Source organism: Talpa occidentalis, unplaced genomic scaffold (assembly GCF_014898055.3).
Source record: "Talpa occidentalis isolate TD23 unplaced genomic scaffold, MPIMG_talOcc4v2.1 talOcc4.3, whole genome shotgun sequence".
Classification (NCBI taxonomy): domain Eukaryota; kingdom Metazoa; phylum Chordata; class Mammalia; order Eulipotyphla; family Talpidae; genus Talpa; species Talpa occidentalis.
Window position 1 is genome coordinate 37660618 of NW_023603184.1, and position 23969 is coordinate 37684586.

The following is a 23969-nucleotide window of genomic DNA, read 5'->3' on the forward strand; positions in this document are numbered from 1 at the left end:
TCTGACTCCAAGGCCCAAGCGTATCATCCCACACTACCATGGCCGCTTCTGTTTCTCTGTAGCTTTGAATTCCCAATGCTCAGTATTACTTTTCCCATCTGCCATTATCTTGTGTAGAAAATATATGACAAGATCCAGTAGGATTTTGGTGAAGTAATCAAGGTGCCAAGAGGACAATGAAGGCTGACAGAAATATAGTAAAGACAGTGAGAAAGGAAAAAAGGAAAGAAAAAAAAAAAAAAAAAAAGAGAGAGGGAGAGCAAGAAAACCTTATCCTACTCTGATTAGACCAAAGTTCCTGGCTCTCAGTGAAGTTTAGTATCAACCTTTCTAGACAGAAAAGTGCATAGGGAGCAGATAAGGATGGGTTTCTATGTCATTCTGCAGCCACCCTTTCCATGACTAAAAGGGAACATTTATCTCAGAGAAAATTCTTCTGATCTACACCAGCAGAGTCATGGATCACTATCAGCAGCAGTCATCAGTATCATCTTCAGAAATAATAATAAAAGTTAAAACTAAGGGGAAAGCAAAGGAATTTGGAAATGAGACTTTGCATAGCCCTGGCTCCTAAAAAGCTCCCCTCTGATCCCTCACAAACTTCCTGGAGAAGCTTGGCAAAGGAGAGAAGGCCACTCACCCACGAGAGGAGTGCAGCAGACCGGCTGGCATGGAGGGTCATCTTGGTGATGCCAGTCAGTCACCCCAGTGCACCTGGAACCCAAGGAAAAGCAGTTCATTAATATCAGATATTCATGATGAAGGAGAAGGGAAACAGTTGCGTATTATCAGCTCTGAACATTTAAATAAATCACTTTTCACCTGGCATTTAACTCACCATGGGAATTTTTAGAAAGCTCAAAACACACATCTAAATTACTGTAAAACTATCATTACGTCAGAGCTCACAGTAAAAAATCCTGCATTTAATTCACTGTCCATAGCTCTACATGCAATCTGTCTGTTCCATAGACAACACCACAAAGTTGTCCTTTTACCCTTCTCTGAGACATGATGGCCTTAAAAAGGGAACAAACATAATTTTCCAGAAAGACCTGGGTCTGAATGCTGATTCCATGTGACCATGGTGTTCAGACCTTGGCCAAGTAGTATAATCACTTTCAGTCTCAGTTTTCTCATCAGTAAAATGGGATCAACAAACTCCTCTTTGGGTTACGGTAACGCTCAAAGATAAAGCAGATAAGGCAAATAGCACAGCAGTTTGCACAAGCTATTTGGTGTTCAAAAATTATATTTAAAAAATGGTATTCAGGCCTCCCTGGTGGCACAAGGGGTTAAGCACCACACTATGAAGCGATCTGCAGCCTCTGCAGCACGAGTTCAATCCCCGGCCAGTCAGGGAGCAACCCACATGGCGCAGCAGACCTCTCCTGTCTCGCCCACTGCACCCCTCAGCAATGTCTTCAGTCCGTCTGCCTGTCTGCTCCCCACTCTGTCTCTGGTGATTCCTCTCACCCCCCGCATCTCTGGCCTGTTCCCCAGCTCTTGTATGCATAAATAAATCTTTTTTAAAAAATGGTATTCAGGGTCTTCTTGGTGGCTCAGGGGTTAAAGTCTCAGCGCTATCAAGCTCTCGCTGTCACTGCAGTAAGAGTTCAATCCCCGCCCAGGAAGTTAACCCACATGGCCCAGCAGACCTCTCCTGTCTCAGCCCTCAGCAGTGTACCTCAGTAATTCCACCTGTTCTGCTTCCCAATCTACCTCTGATGACTGCTCTCACCCACTCACACCTCTGGCCTCGACGCCAGTTCTTGCATGTTTAAATAAATAAATCTTTAAAAAATAAAAATGAAAAATGGTATTCAAAAACTGATCACTATCTAAAGTAGGAAGGTTAAGTTTTGACTCTTTTTGCAGGTATCCAAATTCTACTTAATAATCAAGCCCTTGGAAATACCTCTCCAATTCCAGGTTTTTATATCCCCACAGAAATGTCAAAGGTATGGTTTCAAATAGGGGACTTGTTAAAGTGAAATCCAATTCTAGTGGAGATCCTATGGGGCATTTAGTGAAAAATTAGGTACTTGTCCTGGAATTCTTATCCCCAATTTTCTTTCCCATTGGGAATTAGCCACCTGTCTGCCAACCTGCTCAACAGAACACAGGCCTGGTGACTAAATATTCCCCAACATCTCCTAACAGCCCCCACAATTCTCTAAGGGAACAATCATTCCCAACCCTCAACTCCTGCCAGGTGCTCAGAGTGTTACTACAGGAGGAATAAAGTTATAAGAGTCACGTCATCTATATCCCCACATGTTAGCATCTCCAAGGTGTGGGTTCTATGAAACCAACATTTACTAAGCAGCTTTTGTATGCAACGTGTTGGGGTTATGAAAGACACTATTCTTGTCCGTAAGAGATTTGCTGTCTAATAGAGAAATGAGATACATAAATCTGATAATCCACTCCCCCCATCTCTTTCTATTCAACGTGTACTACACTTACCAGCCAACAAAAAAGGTTATTTTTTTCGTCGTTCATGCCATGGAGCTTGTCTAAAACTACTTCATCCTGTGCTGGAAGCTACATGGGGGAAATGGGAGATAACAACATGGTTCCTGCCTTTGAGGGCCTTACAGTAGCGTAAGGAAAGAAATTAAACATAATTGAGGCACTTAATAATAGAAAATAATTAAATGAAAGCATAATTTAAATGCTAATTATAATTAAGTGCTTCCTGACCCTGCAAAACCTAACATGGATTCCACCTGTCATATCAGTGACAGTCTTGGAAATGAACCAATTCAACTAGACTTTGGCAAGAACACGCTGAGGAAGCTCTGGGAGGGCGAAGAAGCTAAGGGGCCTCTGTGTTCCTCAGTCTTGAATGATTTTTCACCCTCATGGCCTTTCCAACCCAGCATGGGCACCGACTGCCTAGCTCCCTAAGGCAGATGGCCTACTGCACTGTAAAAAGGCTTTTGTGGTGACTGGCTAGTCTAACGTCGGAGGGACCACGCTTGGCCCTGATGGTGAAGGCAGCAATGGCCAGATGCTTTACTAGAACTTCTTTAAAAAAAAAAAAAAAAGCTGAGTTATTCAGGAATCAGAGAAATGAGGCCCAGATTACTTCTCCCTCATGCCCACTGCTGCCTCTATCTAGACTTGCTATCCTTTTGACAAGGTCCAAGACTTTCAGGAGAAATTTTATTTGCAACAAGAGGTAGATCTTGCCCCCTCCTCTGAGAGATTCCACAGCTGTGCGGCTAAAAATGACCTGAGGTTTAACCAACCTCCTCCCTTCATTTAGAGGCAAAACATACAACCCTCATGTCCTCCCAGGGGAGCCTGTCTAAAACTAGTTCCACCACTCAGAAAAGCTGGTGTCAAGGCCAAATGCCTTCTGTGCTCCCCTGGGCCTAGTAAGAGGAATACACTACACAACATGAGGAACTCCAGAAGAACCCAGTCAGTTCAAAGCTCATAAAGGGACACTTTCTCAGACAGGACACTGAGAAGAGAGTCTTAGGACAGCCCAGCCATTTACTCTTCTCTGCATAATGAATGATTGAAGCTAGTAGCACAGTTAGTCCTGGACACTGTGACTATAACTTTAAACAGGCGTTGGCTTGAACCCTAGGGCTCCCAGCCAGAGCACCATCCCCCCTCCCTCCCCCTGAAATCTGAGGCAGGCCCCACCCAAAAGACTTGGTGATGGTGCTGGAAAAACAGATCCCGGCAAATGTAGCCTGGAACCATTTCACAGAAGGATCTGGTGAGATCTTCCCCAACTCAGGCACACACCCCTGATTCCCCACAACCCCTCATCAACAAACAAAAACAAAACCTCTCACTGCAGGACCTCTGAGGGCACCTTCAGAACTCCCACCTACTAGTTCTTCAAAAAAGAAGTGACCCCCTCTGCCCCCAGAATCTAAAAGAGGCATCATCATAGAGCTGATAAAGTGTCCTCGCTTTCCCCTGGGCTCAAGAAGGAACCAAGACACAAAAGCAGCTGCCTTATAAACTAAAGGTCCTGCATCCTCTTTACATTTTTCAAAATAATGTAAATAACATAATTAACTCCCTCACCAATAAGACAAATTCCCACATATACAGAGGCCCCTGTTTCCAGAGGAAATAAATCAGGACAAAAAAAATCACATGCAACATACACATAGTCTCCTGGCCTGTACCCACTCTGGCTCTCAAAGAGTTAAAGCCTAGCTCTGGTTTCTACGGGGCCTGAAACTAATGCAAACCACCTGCTCAGATGCAAGACCAGAGGGTCAGGTTGCTGAGCTCTGGGGTCTGGTTCTGCAAAAGTTTCAATTTTAGGGGTTGACCAAGTGATAGGCCAAAGGCCAGTAGGTCTGAGTTGTGATAACACTGTTCTCCTTACCCCACCCCACCCCCGCCTGGGTGCCAGCTCCATTTGAGACTGCCTCTTGGCCACTTATTGCCTGTCGAACACCAGCCCTACCTCAAGATAACACCAAAGTGCCCTTTGGTCCCAGAGAGCTGCTAAACTGTACTGACCTATCAGTTCCAGGGCCTTGCCCCACTGAACTCTCCTTTCCTCATGCTACTCCCACTCCCAGAATCTCAGAGCCTAAAGCCCACATAAGCTCCCACTTCAAAGGGTATTTCTCCAAGTCTCACTCCCTCTCTACCCCATGGTTCCAAAGGCCCACAGCTCATAAACAAAATAGCAGTCACATCTGCGTACCCATGCTAAATGGCAAGATTTACTACCACTTACCCTGACAGCCTGCCTGCCTGCAGCCATAATTCTGTTGTCCTTTCTAACAGGAATACTCCTACCATCTGAGACCCCAGCATCGAAAGGGTGAACAACCCTGATGTTGGGGCTCCTCCTACTCTAACTCAGCGAGGGGATAGGTCAGGAGGCACAGGCAATCAGCACCCAGACCTTACCTGGTAGGTTTTGCCAGCTGGGCCTAGCAAATGCCAAGTTTTGTCGCTACAGGCTAACTCTCATAAAGAATAGGAAATATCTTGTTGGTGTATCCCCCTCACAAGGAGAAGTAAAAGATCCAGGGCTCAGCAGCTCCAAGAGAGAATAAGGAGGGAAAAACAGAACTGTTTTCACCTCCTCAATCCTGGGTAGACTGTCTTGTCCAAGTCCAAAGGATTTCTCTGCACGCATGAGGTCAGGGCAAACCAGCATGCTGGATGCATTCCCTGAGCCCCTGAAAGGGTCTAGCCTCCCCCACTTCACAGACCACCCACTTTTTGTCGCCTAGAATTTGACCCAGACCCCCACCCCAATGGGTTGGTGAGGAACAAGAGTGGAATTGCAAGGAAACTCAACATTTCTCTCTTTCTTCAAAAGTAGATTATAAATTACTAATAGGCCTCCCAGTGGCATAGCGGGTTGAGCGCAGTGCTGTGAAGCTGTCCGCAGCCTCTGCAACGCGGATTCAATTCCCAGCAGGCCAAGGAGAAACCCACATGGCGCGGCAGACCTCTCCTGCCTCACCCGCTGCTCCTCACAGCAGTGTCTTTGGTTCGTCTGCCTGTTCTGCTCCCAGCTCTGTCTCTGGTGAATCCTCTCACCCTCCCACGCCTCTGACTGTACCTCAGTTCTTATATAAATAAATAAATCTTTAAAAAAAAAAAAAAAGTAGACTACTATATCGACCCTTTCCCCAATACTCCATATGATCCAGATCAAAAGGACGTGGGCAAACGGTTATAATCACGAACTAGACCTGGGGCCTATATTATACACTGTATGGGCGAGCAAGAGTGAGCAAGCCTGGGCGTGCGTACAAACACAAACACAAACACACACACACACACACACACACACACACACACACTCTCAGCCCACTCCAGCAGAGTTCATCAGCACTTGCCCCCACTGCTATACTCACACCCCCTGGTGCCTACCCAACAGACAAAATGAACCTTTCTCACTCCCCACCACTGCGTACACATACAGGCCTCCCTCAGGACTGGAAAAGCTCTGCTGAGCTGTAGAGACAGCTCAACACGCAGGCACACACACTTCCCCCCTATGAACAAAAACACGCTGACATCTATGCGAGCAGGAAAGAAAGCAACCCTTTGCTCTGAAAGGCGCCAACTCCCGGATGTTGGCAAGCTCCACTCCCAGCGCCTGTTTTGAGTGTTTACTCACTCTCCCTCTCCTCTCCCTCCCCTTTAAGGATGGCGCAGGAAAGGGAGGTGAAGGGGGAGACTCCACCGCACCCCTCGTCCATGTTTGAACAAAAACCCAAAGAAAGAGTGAGGCAGAAAAAGTCTCAGTGCAGGGGGCCTTACCAGACTCCTAAAGCCAAATGTATCTACAGGTTTTAATCCGCCATTAGCATCTAAATCTTGAAAGGAGAGGAGGAGGGGGGGCTAGTGGAAAGTAACCCCACACACAAAAGAAAAGTTGTTGGTTTTCTTCTCAGTCAGCCTGGCAGGAGCGATCTTCCTGGCTGACAGCCAGAAGTGCGTCACAGCCAGGAGTCTGCTTTCTTTAAAGGCACAGCAAGCTTCCGCAATATGGGAGCGGAGGCAAAGCAGGGAACTCTCAGCAAGGGGGGTGGGGGGTGGCAGTCAGGGCAAGGAGGGAGGGGCGCACTGGAGAGGAGGGGCTGAGAAGGCTTGGCCCACAAACAGAAGAATAGGACGCATGGCGGGGAAGGAGCGCATGGCGGGGCACGAGCGGGCAGACAAAAAATACCACAACAGTGGCAAGAGCCAAGCCCAACTGTGGTATAAATACACAAAACACATCTCTCAGTGGCCTGACAAACCTGTTATCGCCCGGACAGATCCCCCTTCACTCTCTTAAGACAGCAGTGACAGCCTATCCATCTGTCTGGACAGCAAGGGAAAGGTAGGTGGATGATTAGATCAGCCCCCAGCCTGGCAGCAAGCAGGGCAGGGAGGAAGACCCGGGAACAGAATCTTTGGCGAGCAAGCAAAACACGGATCCTTTTAAAAAGGGGGGCAGCATCCTGCCTACTCCAGAGCAGGCTGTGTCTTTAAGCACACACTTGCAGCTCACACACAAAGCACCTCGCCTTCCCCGACTGCCCTGGGACATGGGCACCCCCCTACCCCCACCCCTGCCCATTCCCAGGGGAACCTCTCCAGCCCGTACCTTCTACACAGCAAGGCCAGGATGCCGCACTGTGCCCGCTCCTCCCCTCGCCACCCAAACAAGAAGCCCAGGCAGACTGTGGCCCTGGAGTGCAGGCCTGCGCTGTCCTGTCCGGGTGGCTGCGTGCTATTGTCGACTGTGGAATGGCCGCCAAAATCCCAGCTGTGCTGCCAGAACCTAATCCCCTGTTCCGCTCAGCATTTGTGGGGAGGGGCTGAGGGGCCAAGGCACGAACCTAGTATGGCAGGCACTGGCTGGTATCCCTTAACAGACACAGGCTCTGGGACCCATCAGCACAACTACAGACTCTGCCTCTCCTACATGGCTGAAAAGAAAAGATGTCTGACTCTTAGAAAACAAAACCAATGTTTCCACCCACTCACCACGGCTACCAGAAAAACCCATCAGACAGTTATCAGGAAACCCCCACATCAATCTTACTTTCACTTATAACACACATTTATTAAGTACCTACTATGTGCAAGACACTACTAAAGGACATTATAGAGAATTAATTAAACCCAGTATCTACACTAAGACAGGTTATATTCCACAGGAGATAAGAAATATGGCTCAGGCCTCCCCAGTGGCGCAGCGGGTTGAGTGCAGTGCCGTGAAGCTGTCCGCAGCCTCTGCAACACAGGTTCGATTCCCGGCTGGCCAGGGAGGTACCACATGGCACGATAGACCTCTCCTGTCTCACCCACTGCTCCCCTCAGCAGTGTTTTGGGTCATCTGCCTGTTCTGCTCCCCACTGTGTCTCTGGTGAATTCTCTCACCCTCCTGTAACTCTGGGCTGTACCCCAGTTCTTATATAAATAAATGTTAAAAAAAAAAAAAAAAGAAATATGGCTCAAAAATTTCATTTGAAGACAGTATTGCTGACTTCCACAAAAAGACATAAAGGAAAATTCTATCCAGTTGAGAGGAATAGGTAAGGACTAAGAAAACTAATAATAATTTGGTCCTTAAAACACTTAAGTAGAACGTCCCCATGTAACAGGGTGGTCCCCAGGAAAGGGGGAGGTTCCCTGCCCCACCCAAGGGAGGGTGGAGCTGAGCAGCAAGAGAAGAAGCTGCAGGAAGAGACGGAGGAAGGAAGCAGGATGGAGCCAGGAGACCTGGAGGAGGCGCATGGAGCCTAGAGACACGTGAAGAAACTGCGCTTGTCTTTTGGTCGTGGACTGGGTGACACAGAGGTGGGTGAGACCCATGGGGAGGTGACAATGGCAGCTTTTATCTTGATGTTGATTTTGCTCTTTTCCTTCCGGGCTTGTCCGGTTGTTTGTGACCCTTTGCTGTGGGTCCCCACTGGAAGATGCTTTAGACTTGTGGCAGGCTTTGGGGCCTTGTCCTGGGCCGATCCCATATGGACGGACTTTTACCCACGAGGGGACGGGTAACTTTGGGTGCTTCATTTAGAAACTAGACTCTTTGCCTTACCTGTGTTGTTTCCTAGTTTAATTAAAGTTCCTTCCCATTAAAGTCTCCTATGTTTTGTGTTGATGCGGCGGATGGCAGAACCCATTTAGAATAGGCAGGTTTGCGGGGCTTGGGCTGCCCCTCTCCCTGTCCTATAACACCCAGATGAAACAGAGGAGTAGGGAGGAGGGAAAGGAGATAGGGAAACAGTGAGGAAAAGGTTTGAAGGGTGCTCTGAGGTCAGAGTGCACTGACTGAACTTCAAAAAAAATCAAATAAGTATTTGAACATTTATTTTGTTGTTTTTAATGTAGAGATGTGGTACAATGAACTGTACGTTACAAAATTATTCTGACATAGAAATGAATGAGACTAGCAGCAGGGAGGTGGGAGTCAGAATGCTGCCACAACAGAGAGGAGACAGGAAATAAGAACATGGACTAGGATAAGGTAAGACAAAATAGAAAGAAGAGGAGTGAGAGTGATAGTGGGAGAGAGAATGAAGAAAAGGAACTGAGTGGAAGGAGAGGGAAGAACTGTAAAGAAAAGCACGTAGGATGGTGGAAGGGAGGATAGAAAGGCCATTTACAGAATTAAATCAGAGAGCTGGCATGGATTATGCTAGAACAAGAGAGGAGAGGGGATATAATAAACAGCAGCTAATGCTTCCTTAGTGCATACTGTGTGTAAGGCGCTATTCTATTGATCTAGTATGTATTAAGTCAATCTTAAAAATTCCCTCAGGGAAGTAAATACTATTATTACTCACCCTTACAGAACAGGAAAGTGAGCCACAGAGATGAATTTGCCCGAGATCACACAGCTAGTGAATGGCAAAACTATATTAACACTTGCTGCTATATGACCCAGGCAAGTAACCTCTGAGCCTCAGTGTCCCTATTTGTAAAAAAACAAACAAAAATAATACCTACTTTATGAGGTGGTAAATTCAGGGCCTCCCTGGTAGCCTAGAGGTTAAGTCTCAGCCTATCACCACTAAGGCCTGAGTTTGATCCTGGCCAGGGAGCTAACCCACTTATGGTGCAGCAGACCTCTACTGTTTTTGCCCGCTGCTCCCCTTAGCAGTGTATTTCACTAGATCTGCCTGTTCTGCTCCCCACTTTGTCTCTGATGAATCCCCTCATCCCTTGCACTTCTGGCCTATACCCCAGTTCTTCTGGTGGGGAGGAATTAACGCACTGGCTAGCTCTCAAGGTACAAGGTGGTACTGAACAAAGGAAATTCCTATTTGGGCATTCTGGTTCATCACCAAGGTATCCAAAGAGAAGTTGGCTCATCACTTGTCAGAAAGCTACTGGGGGTATTCCTCCCCGGAGTAATAGTTTGGATAATTGCTTTCCTTCCATCAGTGTGCCTTTCTGGATTTTATGTTAAGGTCCAGCTCAAACCTAAACTCCTCAAATACATCTTAACAATTAACAGTGGTGGGCCTCCCCAGTGGCGCAATGGTTGAGCGCTGGGTTGCGAAGGATGCCTGCAGCCTCTGCAGCGCCGGTTCGATCCCCAGCCACCGGGCAAGGGTCCCACATGGCGCGCAGACCTCTCCTGCCACCCGCTGCTCCCCTCAGCAGTGTACTTCGGTCCTTCTGCCTGTTCTGCTCCCTGCTCTGGCTCTGGTGAATTCTCTCACCCTCCCGCGCTTCTGACTGTACCCAGTGCTTGTATAAATAAATAAATAAATCTTTAAAACAAACAATTAACAGTGGTTATCTTGATGTGGAGTTAGATTATAGAGACTTTCTATACTATGTTTCTTTCATGCTTGAATTTGTTTTTATTTATTTTTAAAATTTATTTATTTATGCATACAAGAACTGGAGTACAGGCCAGAGGTGTGGGGGGTGAGAGGATTCACCAGAGACAGAGTGGGGAACAGAACAGGCAGACTGACTGAAATACATTGCTGAGGGGAGCAGCAGGCAAGTCAGGAGAGGTCTGCTGCACCATGTGGGTTAGCTCCCTGGCTGGGGATCGAACTTGTGCTGCAGTGGCTGTGGATAGCTTCATAGTACTGCATCTTAACCCTTACGCCACCAGGGAGGCCCCTTGAATTTGTTCTTAACAACCATGTATTTACATGAATGTTCAGAAAAATATGTCTACATTCTGCATTTGAACTTGCTTGCTTTAACTGTATGTGCATGGAAGACTTACCTTCATATCTAGAATAAAAATTTTTCATGAGTATAACCAGCTCTCCTCCCTCACACCCACGGTACCTAGAACACTAGGTTTCCTTCAATCTGTTCCACCTGACTACATCTGGATGGCAGATTCCAAATTCATCCTTCCAGTCACCAGTGAATGGTGAATGGTGGGCATGCTGTGAGGGGTCAGGCAGACCAAGGTCTACAGCTGCAGAGAACTCCTATTCCTATTGTAACAGGGTGATCCCCAGGAAAGGGGGAGGTTCCAGGTTCCCTGCCCCACCCAAATGGAGGGTGGAGTTGAGCAGGGACAGGAGAAGCTGAAGAGGAGACTGAGGAAGGAAGCAGGATGGAGCCAGAAGGAGACCTGGAGGAGGTGCATGGAGCCTAGAGACACGTGAAGAAACTGTGCTTGTCTTTTGGTCGTAGACTGGGTGACACAGATGTGGGTGAGACCCGTGGGGAGGTGACAATGGCAGCTTATATCTTGATTTTGATTTTGCTCTTTTCCTTCCGGGCTTGTTTGGTTGTTTCTGACCCTTTTCTGTGGGTCCCCACTAGAAGATGCTTTAGACTTGTGCCAGGCTTTGGGGCCTTGCTCTGGGCCAATCCCATTTGGATGGAGTTTTACCCAAGAGGGGACGGGTAACTTTGGGTGCTTGACTTAGAAACTAGATTCTTTGCCTTTCCTGTATTGTTTCCTAATTGTATTAAAGTTCCTTCCCGTTAAAGTCTCATGTTTTGTGTTGATGCAGCAGATGGCAGAACTCATTTAGAATAGGCAGTTTTGCAGGGTTTGGGCTGCCCCTCTCCCTGTCCTGTAACACTATCACCCCACTTCTCCCAGATCCTGCAGCTTAATCCAACAGTATCACCTGTAGTCTGTGGTTAGTAATCACCATTAATAGAAAAGCAAATTCTTATTCAAAAGAAAAAAAGAAAGAAAGAAAAGCCAAAGCATGAGGGGGTGGCTGCACTGTGGTGGGGGAGGGAGAGGCTGCTGGAGAAACTGGCCTGGCTCCCTGGGCTGTCCTGAAGAGCAGGCCCTCAAGCTTGACAACTTCAGTGGAGAGGTTCCAGTGGTGAGTTCTGAGTTCAGCCACTGTGACGCTGCACAGCTGGAAGCTGTGGCCTTAAGTTTAGAGACAAGGTGGGGGCAGGGGGATGCAGCGATGCATTCCTCTTCCCATGAAAGCAAAGCAAAACCAAAGCTTTTATAGAAAAGCAAAGTGGCAAACAAAATTCAGTAATCGGCACAATCAACACTCCAGAAAATGTATGAGGTGAAAATAGAAGGCAGGCCTGCTAAAATCGCCGTGGTCACATCTGGTATTTTGTCAGCCCTGAAGTTCCCTAGCACATGACAGAATTGATACTGAGTCTCAAAGAATACAAGAATTCCCCCACCTTGGCTCTAAACTTAAGGCCACAGCTTCCAGCTGTGCAGTTTCAGAGTGGCTGAACTCGCCACTGGAACCCCTCCACCTAAGTTGTCAAGCTCCTGGGCCTGCTCTTCAGGAGAGCCCAGGGAGCCAGGCCAGTTTCTCAGCCTCTCCCTTCCCCACCACAGTGCTGCCACTCCCCTCAAGTGGCAGCTGCAGAACTTCCCCACCTGTCCTCCCAACCTAGCCCAGTAACAGGCAAGCCACAAAGCTTCTGCCTGATTCCACAGCCCCTACTCATTGTCCCCATAAGACTAGGATAGGGATGGTAAAACCATTTTTAAAAGAAAGAGAGAAAATGAAAAATGACTAGGATAAAATGTGGGAGAGCATTCAGATAGAGGCCGGAGAGGGGTAGTGATGGGCACTGTAGGACAGCATACATGGTGTTTCAAAGTATATGGTGTTATTACATCTCAGGAGCCAAGGGATGGGTACATTTTATTCTTGTTGAAATGTAAATGTTACATTTTTAAAATATTTTTTAAAAATTGGGAGAGAGCAATTCCCTTAAGACAGTCAAAAAATGGCATGGTTCAAATATAAATAATCTGCCCAGCATTCAAGACCTCCCATGAGCTACCCCAGTTTTATCTTCTCCAGTCATATTGATGCCCTTAACTAAACCCTTCACCCTGCCATGTTAGACTGGTCTTCTTAATATCTTCTGAAGTCCCGGGCCTCCCTGGTGGCGCAGCGATTGAGCGCTGGGTTGCGAAGCTGCCTGCAGCCTCTACAGCGCCGGTTCGATCCCGGGCTGCTCCCCGGCCACCGGCGAGGGTCCCACATGGCGCACAGACCTCTCCTGCCGCCCGCTGCTCTCCTCAGCAGTGTACTTCAGTCCTTCTGCCTGCTCTGCTCCCCGCTCTGGCTCTGGTGAATTCTCTCACCCTCCCGCGCTTCTGACTGTACCCAGTGCTTGTATAAATAAATAAATAAATCTTAAAAAAAAAAAAAAAAGAAAGAAAGGAGACCAATAAAGAAACTTAGTTTAATATTCTGTGAAGTCCCTCTGAATCTCCTACTCAATCTACTACTAGGCCAGCAGGGATGCTTCTGTTATAGGAAGCTTCACAGAGAAAAGGACTCTGTCAGGGCAGTCTCTGCACAGGCTCGGGGCAGCACTCCCACTGCCCACCTGTGATTATGCATGTGCCTCTTCTCACCAACTCTCTACCTCCGCAGGGCCGCAGCTTTCTGGCTGCCCGTGACCTGTACATGCCAGGACTTCTCTTCACTGACCTCCCTCAGTGGAGGCCGCTCTCCTCAAGGCTGCCCGCCTGCGACCATGCAGGCCTCTCTCAGCAAACCTGTCCCTTTCCCTTTCCCTAATAAACCTCTTCTTTAAATACGACTAATGTCTCTGATTAGTTACATCTTTCCCAGATTGAACCCAAGGACCCTGCACTCCAAAAACCCCGTCAATACTGAGGTCCAAAGGAGGCCCCATCTCTGTTTCTGCAGGTCTTCTAATAAAAGAAGGTGGCAAGAAAACCCCTTCTTATGGGTCACTGTCCTATACAATCCTTCTAGTCTTTTCTTAGTCACTATCACTATGCATGTCCCAGCATAAAAAATACCTAAAGATCATCATTGTTGTCAATGTTGTAATTAATAGTTAAAATTTAATAAGCATGATGTGCCAGGCACTATACTAAATACTTCCCAGGCTTTATTTTTTTAGTCCTCATAATAACCCAGTGACACAATAACCCAAATGTTATTATTTCTATTTTACAGAAAGGAAACTGAGAATCAGAAAGATTAAATAACTTCCCTAAGGTCATAAAAACTAGTAAGTGTTGGAACAAAGTCTGGGCCTAATTGGGTCTGTTCCCAGAACACACTCTCTTACTCAATCATTTCATCGAATCCTCAGGACAATCTATCAGGTAGGCTTTATCTTTTTTTTTAAGATTTATTTTATTTATTTATGCATACAAGAACCGGGGTACAGGCCAGAGGTGCAGGAGCGTGAGAGGATTCAGCAGAGACAGAGTGGGGAACAGAACAGGCAGACTGACTGAAATACACTGCTGAGGGGAGCAGTGGGCGAGACAAGAGAGGTCTGCCTTGCCACATGGGTTAGCTCCCTGGCCAGGGGTTGAACTTGTGCTGCAGTGGCTGCTGATAGTTTCATAGTGCTGAGACTTAACCCCTGCACCATCAGGGAGGCACTTTATTTTTATTTTAAAGATGAGTCAATCTGAAGCTCAGAATTAAATGACCTAGTCACATAAGTAGTGACTTGTCTGTCTCTTTGCTATTCTCTACTGTTTAAGTAAACACTTGTTGAAAGAATGAATAAAATTAGCACAGTCTCAAAGAAGTTTTATTATCACTACCACCTCATAAAAATCTATTTTAATTAAAACACTTCTACTTTCAAAAGCAATCACTCAAGCATTTTTTCCTAAAGATGCAAGGGCTGGGGCCTCCCTGAAGCTATCGCTAGCCACTGCAGCACAAGTTCAACGCCCGGCCAGGGAGCTAACCAACATGGCACAGCAGACCTCTCTTGTCTCGCCCGTTGCTCCCCTCAGCAGTGTATTTCACTAGAACCGCCTATTCTGGTCCCCACTCTGTCTCTGCTGAATCCCCCCACCCCTCTGGTCTGCACCCCAGCTCTTGTATGCATAAATAAATTAAAAAAAAAAAAAAGATGCAAGGGCTGGGTCTCCCTGGTGGCACAGGGGTTAAACGCTCAACCCTATCAAGCTATTGCCAGCCACTGTGGCATGAGTTCGACCCCTAGCCAGGGAGCAACCCACATGGCACAGCTGACCTCTCCTGTCTCACCTGCTGCTCCCCTAAGCAATGTATTTCAGTAGATCTGCCTGTTCTGCTCCCTGCTCTGTCTTTGGCGAATCCTCTCACTCCCGTACCTCTAGCCTACACACCAGTTCTTCTAAGCAAAAATAAGTAAATAAAATCTTAAGGGGAAAAAAAAAGATGCAAAGGCTTTATAAACATTAAAGAACCAAAACACCTCTGAAGCAGTAAGCATGAAGAACAGTCTTCTGCGAGGAGGGATGGTGGACATATCTCAAAGGTGAGGAAGAAGACTGGAGGAAACACCACTGCTAGAGGAAAGAACTGCTTTTTCAGAATCCTGACCTCAGACTTATTTGCCAGGCCGCCTTCTCCCTCCTCTCCAGAGGGTAGTGGCTGATTAATGAGGTAGTGTTGGTAAGCTTGCAGCTTCCTAGGGAGAAAAGTAGAGGGCAAATCAAAACCCAGAGAGGATTCATTATAACATCCATGAGGCCCTATTCAGTTCTCCCTCAAGAAAGTCTTTCTACAAAACATCTAAGAACCTGTTCACTATTTCACTGTCACAGAGGAGTAAATGGTACTGTCCCCACTGGCAATATATCTAGCATAATGTTTGCTCACAAACACAGAACCAATGAAGAGAAAAGTAAAATAAACTGAAAATAGAAAAGTTTTAATGTAAAACTATTTAATATGCCTCCTGGAGACAGCCACACTATAATGGCAGAAAACATATTATTAGATCAGGTATTTGAAGGCCCTGGAAGTAAGTTCTGGATCAGTCACTATTATACTTGTAGCTTTAGGCAAGTCACTTGCCTACCTTGGGTCGCAGGAAAAAAAAGGGGTTGGCTTAAATCATATCTAAAGTACGTTGTGGGGCTTCCCTGGTGGCACTAAGGGTTAAGACGCAACCTATGAAGCTATCCACAGCCAGGGAGCTGCCCACATGGCACTCATCCACTGCTCCCCTCAGCAGTGTATTTCAGTCAATCTGCCAGTTCTGTTCTCCACTGTCTCTGGTGAATCCTCTCACCCCAGCACCTCTGGCCCATACCCCAGTTTTTGTATGCATAAATAAATCTTTAAGAAAAAAGTGCAATTAATAATTACATTGGTCTAAAGAACTTAAACTTGGTCAGTAAATCACAGAATCTTAAAGTTGAAAGTCTCCCACCCCACATCCATCTGCAATATATGTGACACCACCACTGCCAAAGATTTGCTGTCTCCTGCCCAAGTTAGAAATTTTACAACTTATGGGCCTCCCCTGGTGGTGCAGCGGTTGAGCGCTGGGCTGCGAGGCTGCCCGCAGCCTCTGCAGCGCCGGTTCATTCCCCGGCCACCGGCGAGGGTCCCACAAATAAATTAAAAAAAAAAAAAAGAAATTTTACAACTTGTTTGTACTGTAACAGGGTGGTCCCCAGGAAAGGGGGAGGTTCCCTGCCCCACCCAAGGAAGGGTGGAGCTGAGTAGGAAGAGGAGAAGCTGGAGAAGAGACTGAGGAAGGAAGGAAGCAGGATGGAGCCAGGAGACCTGGAAGAGGCGCATGGAGCCTAGAGACATGTGAAGAAACTGAGCTTGTCTTTTGGTCGTGGACTGGGTGACACAGATGTGGGTGAGACCCGTGGGGAGGTGACCATGGCAGCTTTTATCTTGATGTTGATTTTGCTCTTTTCCTTCCGGGCTTGTCCGGTTGTTTGTGACCCTTTTCTGTGGGTCCCCACTGGAAGATGCTTTAGACTTTTAGCAGGCTTTGGGGCTTTGCTCTGCGCCATTCCCATATGGATGGACTTTTACCCACGAGGGGATGGGTAACTTTGGGTGCTTCATTTAGAAACTAGACTCTTTGCCTCACCTGTATTGTTTCCTAGTTTTTATTAAAGTTCCTTCCCATTAAAGTCTCCTATGTTTTGTGTTGATGCGGCGGATGGCAGAACCCATTTAGAGCAGGCAGGTTTGTGGGGCTTGGGCTGCCCCTCTCCCTGTCCTATAACAGTACGGCTGAGCAAGGTCTGCCTACTTGAGAAAACAAATGTTATTTCAGAACATAAACTTGGAGAAAAGGATCTTCTGTCCAGTATCTGTGGGTTGTTTCACGCAGACATTAAGTAGCTATGAAAACACAGAGATGGTATCTCTTCCTTCTCCCTTCCTCTCCTTTCCATCTTTATCTTCCATGCCTCTACCTTGCACACAGCACTAAAACCCCTGTATTTCTGGTTCCAAATCCACTTCTACCATGCCAAGATGTCTACATTCATTTCTACAGCTAGAAATGAATAAATGCAAATAATAAGAGGTTTGGTTTATATTTTTTTAATATTTAAAAAAAATTTTTTTTTAACTTTTGCAGAGAACTGGGGTGTAGGCCAGAGGTGCTTGGAGTGAGAGATTCACCAGAGACAGAGTAGGGAACAGAACAGGCAGAAGACTGAAACACACTGCTGAGGGGAGCAGTGGGTGAGATAAGAAAGGTCTGAGGCACCATGTGGCTTGCTCCCTGGCCAAGGATCAAACTCCTGCAGCACTGACTATAGATAGTTTCATATTGCTGAGACTTAACCCTTTGTGCCACCAGGGAGGCCCAAATAATAGCAAGCTACATTAACTCAAGAATCCAACTTGTCACTATGCTACTAATCAGTAAAATAAATGGAAATAGTGTCTAACATGCCCATGATTAAAAAAAAAAACAACAACAAAACAAAACAAACCCACATTAACACTGAAGAGGCTTCAAGAATGTAGGGAAGACTATGTATCTCATCTCAGTTAATCCCCCCCAAAGAAACCCTGTGACAAACATGTTTACTCCAATTTTATAGATTAGAAGTTTAGAGCTTCCTTGCCCCTCCCTGTCCTGGTTCCACTGGCCTGGGTATCCCACTTGATTTCTGCTCCTTTTCTCCCTAATAAACTTTCTCTTTCTCTAAACAACAACAAAAAAAGTTCTTTAAGGCTCAGGGCCTCCCTGGTGGCACAAGGAGTTAAGACGCAGCTCTATGAAGCTATCCACAGCCACTGCAGCACCAGTTTGATCCCCGAGTTTGAGCTGGCCAGGGAGGTGGCCACATGGCACAGCAGACCTCTCCTGACCTGCCCGCTGCACCCCTCAGCAGTATACTTCCATCAATCTGCCTGTTGTATTCCCCACTCTGTCTCTGGTGAATCCTCCCACCCCCCTGCATCTCTGGTCTGTACCTCAGCTCTTGTATGCATAAATCTTTTAAAAAAAAAAAAAATAAGTTTAAGGCTCAAAAAAAAAAAAAGAACACCTGCTGCCTCAAGGTCAACTGCCAAGGTTGCAGAACCAGAACTAGCCTCTTAAATCCAGTGCTCTCTCTGGCATACCTCAATTACAACCTATACCTTTCTCATAAGGATAGTTCTTCATGTGCACAAAGCACTTACACATCCATTCCTCATTCATATTGTTTCTGCTGTAATTGATTAATGGACAGGGCAAATGTCATTTTCCCCACTTTAAAAAATGCTAAGTAATTAGATCATCATTAAAATACTATCACATCACTGTAAAGTATGAAATTCTACACAAGCAATTTCCAAATAATTAAAAAGCTCCCCTCCCCTTTTAGGGATAAAGCTTTAAAATAAAAGCTATTTGCGGGCCTCCCTGGTGGCGCAGCGGTTGAGCTCTGGGTTGCGAAGCTGCCTGCAGCCTCTGCAGCACAGGTTCAATCCCCGGTTGCCTGGCAAGGGTCCCACATGTTGCTCAGACCTCTCCTGCCACCCACTGCTCCCCTCAGCAGTGTACTTCTTCGTCAGTCTGCCTGTTCTGCTCTCCACTCTGGTTCTGGTGAATTCTCTCACCCTCCTGCGCTTCTGACTGTACCCAGTGCTTGTATAAATAAATAAATAAATAAATCTTTTTAAAAAAAATAATAATAATAAAACCTATTTGCTATATAAATTCTCCGAAATACATATAAATTACTCTTTATTTAGAATGAACTAAATTTAATCAGGGACATTCAACTACAAATATAAAAATAAATACCTGTAGATACTGTGCTGGAGGCTCAAAGATAAATTACACTATCTTATAATCCTGTGAAAAAGAAACATAATACCAGGCCAAAAAACAGAGATGTGGGGAGTGCTGAGAGGTGAGATAGCTCTGAAAAAGTCTAGTGTAGTTCAGCAAGGACTTATTAAAGAGCAGCCGGAAGTCCTGAAGTTATCTTGAGGAGAATAGCAACATAGGTGTGCTTTTTGAAAGAGTCTGTCACAATAATGAGTTCAGAGGCAGAAAACAGAGGACGGTGGCAATTTTAGTGGAAGAGGTAAGTCTGCTGCTGCCAGTGTAGGAGAGTAGGAACTAAGAAAAATCTGAAAAGTATTATAGAGGGACTGAGGTTCTCCAAGCTCTTAGGATATGATGATGTGGAAAAGGTGGGGAGTTGAAAAGACCTCTAGAGTCCTTGCTTTGGCAGGGGGGAAAAACTTTAGAAAGGGAAAATAGAAGTTACTATTTTACAGGAGCTGTGAGGGACTGATTAACTCAGGATGGGGTGAGGACAAAAGCTTTACCACGGAAGTAACGTTTAGATTTAAAGTATCAGTAGGATAAGTAGAACTTCAAGTGAAAAAAAAAAACAACACAACCTTGAGTGTAGTGCTGTGAAGCTGTCTGCAGCCTCTGCAGCACCTGTCTGATTCCCTGCCCACCAAGGAGATGCCCACATGGCATGGCAGATCTCGCCTGTCTCGCCCACTGCTCCCCTCGGCAGTGCTTTCAGTCCATCTGCCTGTTCTGCTCCCCGCTCTGTCTCTGGTGAATCCTCTCATCCTCCCACGCCTCTGGCCTGTACGCCAGCCCTTGTATAAATAAATATAATCTTTAAAAAACAACAACAGTATTCTAGACAGAGAGAACAACTTGTTCAAAGACAGAGCATATTATAATTGAGCAATGATATGTAGTTTTAGGAAGTCATAGCAAATGATTAGGATAAAAGTAGTACTAAATTGTGAGGTAATTACATCATGCTAAGGAATTCAGATTTTATCCTGTAGGTGATGGGAAACAATCAAGGTTTCTAAAAAGAGTGTAATATAGATCAGATCTCTGTTCCAATCTCTATGAAGTACAGAGTGGAGTCAAAAGAAGCAAGAGGAAGGCAATATAGAAGAGCATGGGGTCTGGTGTTTGAGTTTTTCATTAAAATCCTAATCCTATAGCTTACCACTGTGAAAACTGGGCACAGCTTTCTCCCCTCTGTGCACCCAGCTTTCCCCATATATAACTTGGGATTATTACTACTTTTTTAAAGGGTCATTGTTATAAAAAAAATTAACAAGATACAACATGCAAAGTGCTTAGCATAATACGTACTACAGAGAAATACTACCAGAGGCTGCAAGTTCATTAATAAAAAGTTACACCTGCATACTGACTCATGTTCATTCCTATACTTCTACCTGAAATTTTCTTTTCCGAGCTCTCCATCTAGTTAATTCTAACCTATCGGTTATCTCATTGTTACCTCATATGAACTCTCCCTAACCACCCAGATTAGGTCAAAGTTCCTACTAATATTCCCTTCCTTCACTACACAGGTAGTTTCTAATTGCACCTTTTAGTATTTCATTCATTTCTCTTTCACCCATTCTCATAAATTCCATAAAATCACATATTGCATGTCACCATCAAATTCTTGGAATTTAGCATAATAACTGGCAAAACAGAGGTAGCTAGTAAGTATTTCTTGCATGACAAAAGGTTTCAAATTATATTTTAAAAGTATACCCTCTTCAGATGCAATCTTTATACAGAAACCTAATATAGATAAAATAGATGGTTTGAAGCAAAGGATGTTTCAAGCCCTGCTCCCTCTGCTTCCACCTGGTTCCTAAGTCAGTTCTGCGGTTCTATTAAGCTTTGCAGAACGTCATGCAAAAACACTGCTCCAAGCAAAAAGTGATGTATGTCTGAAGTAAGGCAATTACGATAAAAAGGAAGCAACTGTTTTGGGGATTATTACAGGCCCTGATAACTAACTGTGTGAGTGAAAAAAGGGAAAATCTAGGAGCATCTCTAAATTTTCTAGTTGGAGCAAATGGGTAAACATGTGTGTCAATACCAAAAAAAAAAAGAATGCGAAAGTATTCATTCATCAAGCACTAGAATCGATCCTATAAAAGCTTTTTTAATCCATCGACCTTTTTTAATATGTCAAACTTTTTCTTTGAGGTTAATAATTTACTTTGAACCATCTGTTTTTATCTATATGAGGGTTCAATATAATAATTCAACATTAGTTGAATTCAGGTGTAAACATAATGATTTGATATTTGTACAATGTGAGTATGCTAAGGTTCCCATTTGTAAACAATTCAAACCCATCTAAACTATTACTGTAGGCAGTTTGAGACTTTCAGACAAGAAGCATCTATTGGATATACAATTAGGAAAATCAGTAACCAGAGAAAAAATATGATTTGGGGGAAGAAATATAGATTTGGGTCACATTTACAACAGTGTGCCTCTAATCAGAAAAGGATCTACAGTAGACTCATGCTTGTTTATTAAGTTTGTAAAGGAGTGCTGTATTGTAATTTGTTAATCTTCTAAAAAAATCTCTGCCTTGCACAGCTCCATCAGACACTATGAGAGGAAGCGAGAGACTGGGAAAAAAATCTAGATCTCTGGGCGCTTCCTTTCAAGTCCTTAACATTTCTTACACTTCAGAAAAATGTAATGGAAAGCCAGTGATGACACTGATACCAACAACGAGAAAAAGGCAGCACAGGTTAAGAGAATGGGTTTGGACGTCCTTATTTTCTATCCTTACTTCAGGTTCACATCATTCCCTGCTTGGACTATACCTCCCTCATCAAAAATCACTAGCATTTTTTTTTTTTAATGTGCACAAATTTATATATATTTTACATCATTGTTCATTTTTGTACAATGTTTGTTTCTCTTCTCAGGTGTATTCCCCATAGAATTTCCACCACCAATTCACTGGAGCACCATCCCCATAGTCCCTTGTGCTCTTCCCACCCTTGTTTTGATCCCTCCCCCTTTCACCTACTCTGCAGAGTGTCTCTGATTTATACTTGTCTGATTAGTTTTGTTGTGTTTTGTATTGTTATCCTTCCCCCCCCCATCCCTTATTTGGTTTCCCTATATTCCTCCTCTAAGTGAAACAATGCAGTATTTTTCTTTTTCCTTCTGACTTATATCACTGAGCATAATCCCTTCTAGCTCCATTCATGTTGCTGTGACTGGCATGAGTTTGTCTTTTTTGATTGCTGAATAGTATTCCATTGTGTATATATACTACATCTTCTTGGTCCAGTCATCTATTTTTGGGCATTTGGGTTGTTTCCAAGTCTTACATATTATAAATAGCACTGCAATAAACATAGGGGTGCAGGTGTCCTTTGCTTAGACCCGTAGGAGTGGAATTGCTGGGTTATATGGTAGCTCCATTTTTAGTAGTCTGAGGAACCTCCATACAGCTCTCCATAGTGGTTGGACCAGTTTGCACTCCCACCAGCAGTGTAGGAGAGTTCCTTTTTCTCTACATCCTCACCAGCATTTGTTGTTGCCAGTTTTTTTAATATGGGCCATTCTCACTGTTGTGACATGTATCTCACTGTAGTTGTGATTTGCATTTCCCAGATTATGAGGGATGTTGAACATTTTTTTCATATGCCTGCTGGCCATTTGCATTTCCTCTTTGGAGAAGTGTCTTTTAAGTTCGTCTGCCCATTTTTTTTTTAAAGATTTATTTATACAAGAAACGGGGTACAGGCCAGATGCATGGGAGGGTGAGAGGATTCACCAGAGACAGAGTGGGGAACAGAACAGGCAGACTGATGAAACACACTGCTGAGGGGAGCAATGGGCAACACAGGAGAGGTCTGCTGCGCCATGTGGGATTCTCGCTGGCCAGCCGAGATTGAAGCCACGCTGCAGAGGTTGCGGACAGCTTCACAGTGCGGCGCTCAAATCGCCTGCGCCACCAGGGAGGCCCACTTCCGCCCATTTTTTGACTGGATTGTTTACTTTGTTTTTGTAGAGTCGTGTAAGCTCTTTGTAGATCTTTGTGATCAGTCCCTTATCAGTTGTATGGGGTGCAAAAATTTTCTCCCAATCAGCAGGGGGTCTCTTTGTTTTGATTAATGTCTCTTTTACTGTACAGAAGCTTTTTAGTTTGATGTTAACCCCATTGTTTATCTTTTCCTTCACTTGCTTTGCTTTGGGGCAAGAGTCCTTATTAAAGATGTTACTGAGATTTATGTCATGTAGTTTTACCTATAATTTCTTCTATATATTTTATGTTTTCAGGGCTAATGTTCAATTCTTTTATCCATTTTGAGTTGATTGTTGTGTCTTGTGTGAGGTAGTGGTTTAGTTTCATTCTTTTGCTTATGGTGGTCCAGTTTGACCTGCACCATTTATTGAACAAACTGTCCTTGTTGCACTGCATATTCTTTGCTCCTTTGTCAATGATTAGTTGTCCATGGGCCTTTCTGGTGGTGCAAGGGTTAAGATGCTACCTATGAAGCTACCCGCAGTCACTGCAGCACAAGTTCAATCACTGGCCAGGAAGCTACCCACAAGGAGCAGCAGACCTCTCCTGACTCGCCCGCTGCTCCCCTCAGCAGTGTATTTCAGTCAATCTTCCTGTTCAGTTCCCCACTCTGTCTCAGTGAATCCTCTCACTCCCCACACCTCTGGCCTGTACCCCAGTTCTTGTATGCATAAATAAATCTTAAAAAAAAAAAAGATTAGTTGTCCTCATGTGTGCAGCTTTATTTCTGGCTTTCTATTCAGTTCATTGGTCTGTGTCTGTCTCTGTTCCAGTACCATACTGTTTTAATTATTATAGCTTTGTAGTATAGCTTAAAGTCTAGGAGTGTGATACCTCCAGTCTCCTCTGTTTTAGTCAGGAGAGCTTTGGCTATTTGAGGTTTTTAGTGGCTCCATATGAATTTCATCAATATTTTTTCTATTTCTTTGAAGACTGTCATTGAGATTTTTATTGGAATAATGTTGAATATGTAAATTGCTTTTGGTAG

The 23969-nt window shown here is 45.0% G+C and overlaps 1 protein-coding gene across 10 annotated transcripts in view; it reads right to left on the reverse strand.

Moving 5' to 3' along the window:
• Nucleotides 1-23969, reverse strand: part of NUMA1 (nuclear mitotic apparatus protein 1) — a 77948-nt gene that overhangs the window by 31772 nt on the left and 22207 nt on the right. For 5 of the 10 annotated variants that reach the window (XM_037522871.2, XM_037522869.2, XM_037522873.2 and 2 more), the window contains exon 2: nt 641-714. In XM_037522871.2, the coding sequence (XP_037378768.1) occupies nt 641-682 (42 nt within the window). In that variant the 5' untranslated portion in view covers nt 683-714. Of the gene's footprint in view, nt 1-640; nt 715-2469; nt 2608-6273; nt 6478-6755; nt 6834-7105; nt 7291-23969 lie in introns of those variants that run through there. The other 5 variants (XM_037522875.2, XM_037522867.2, XM_037522870.2 and 2 more) reach the window with 4 other exon arrangements.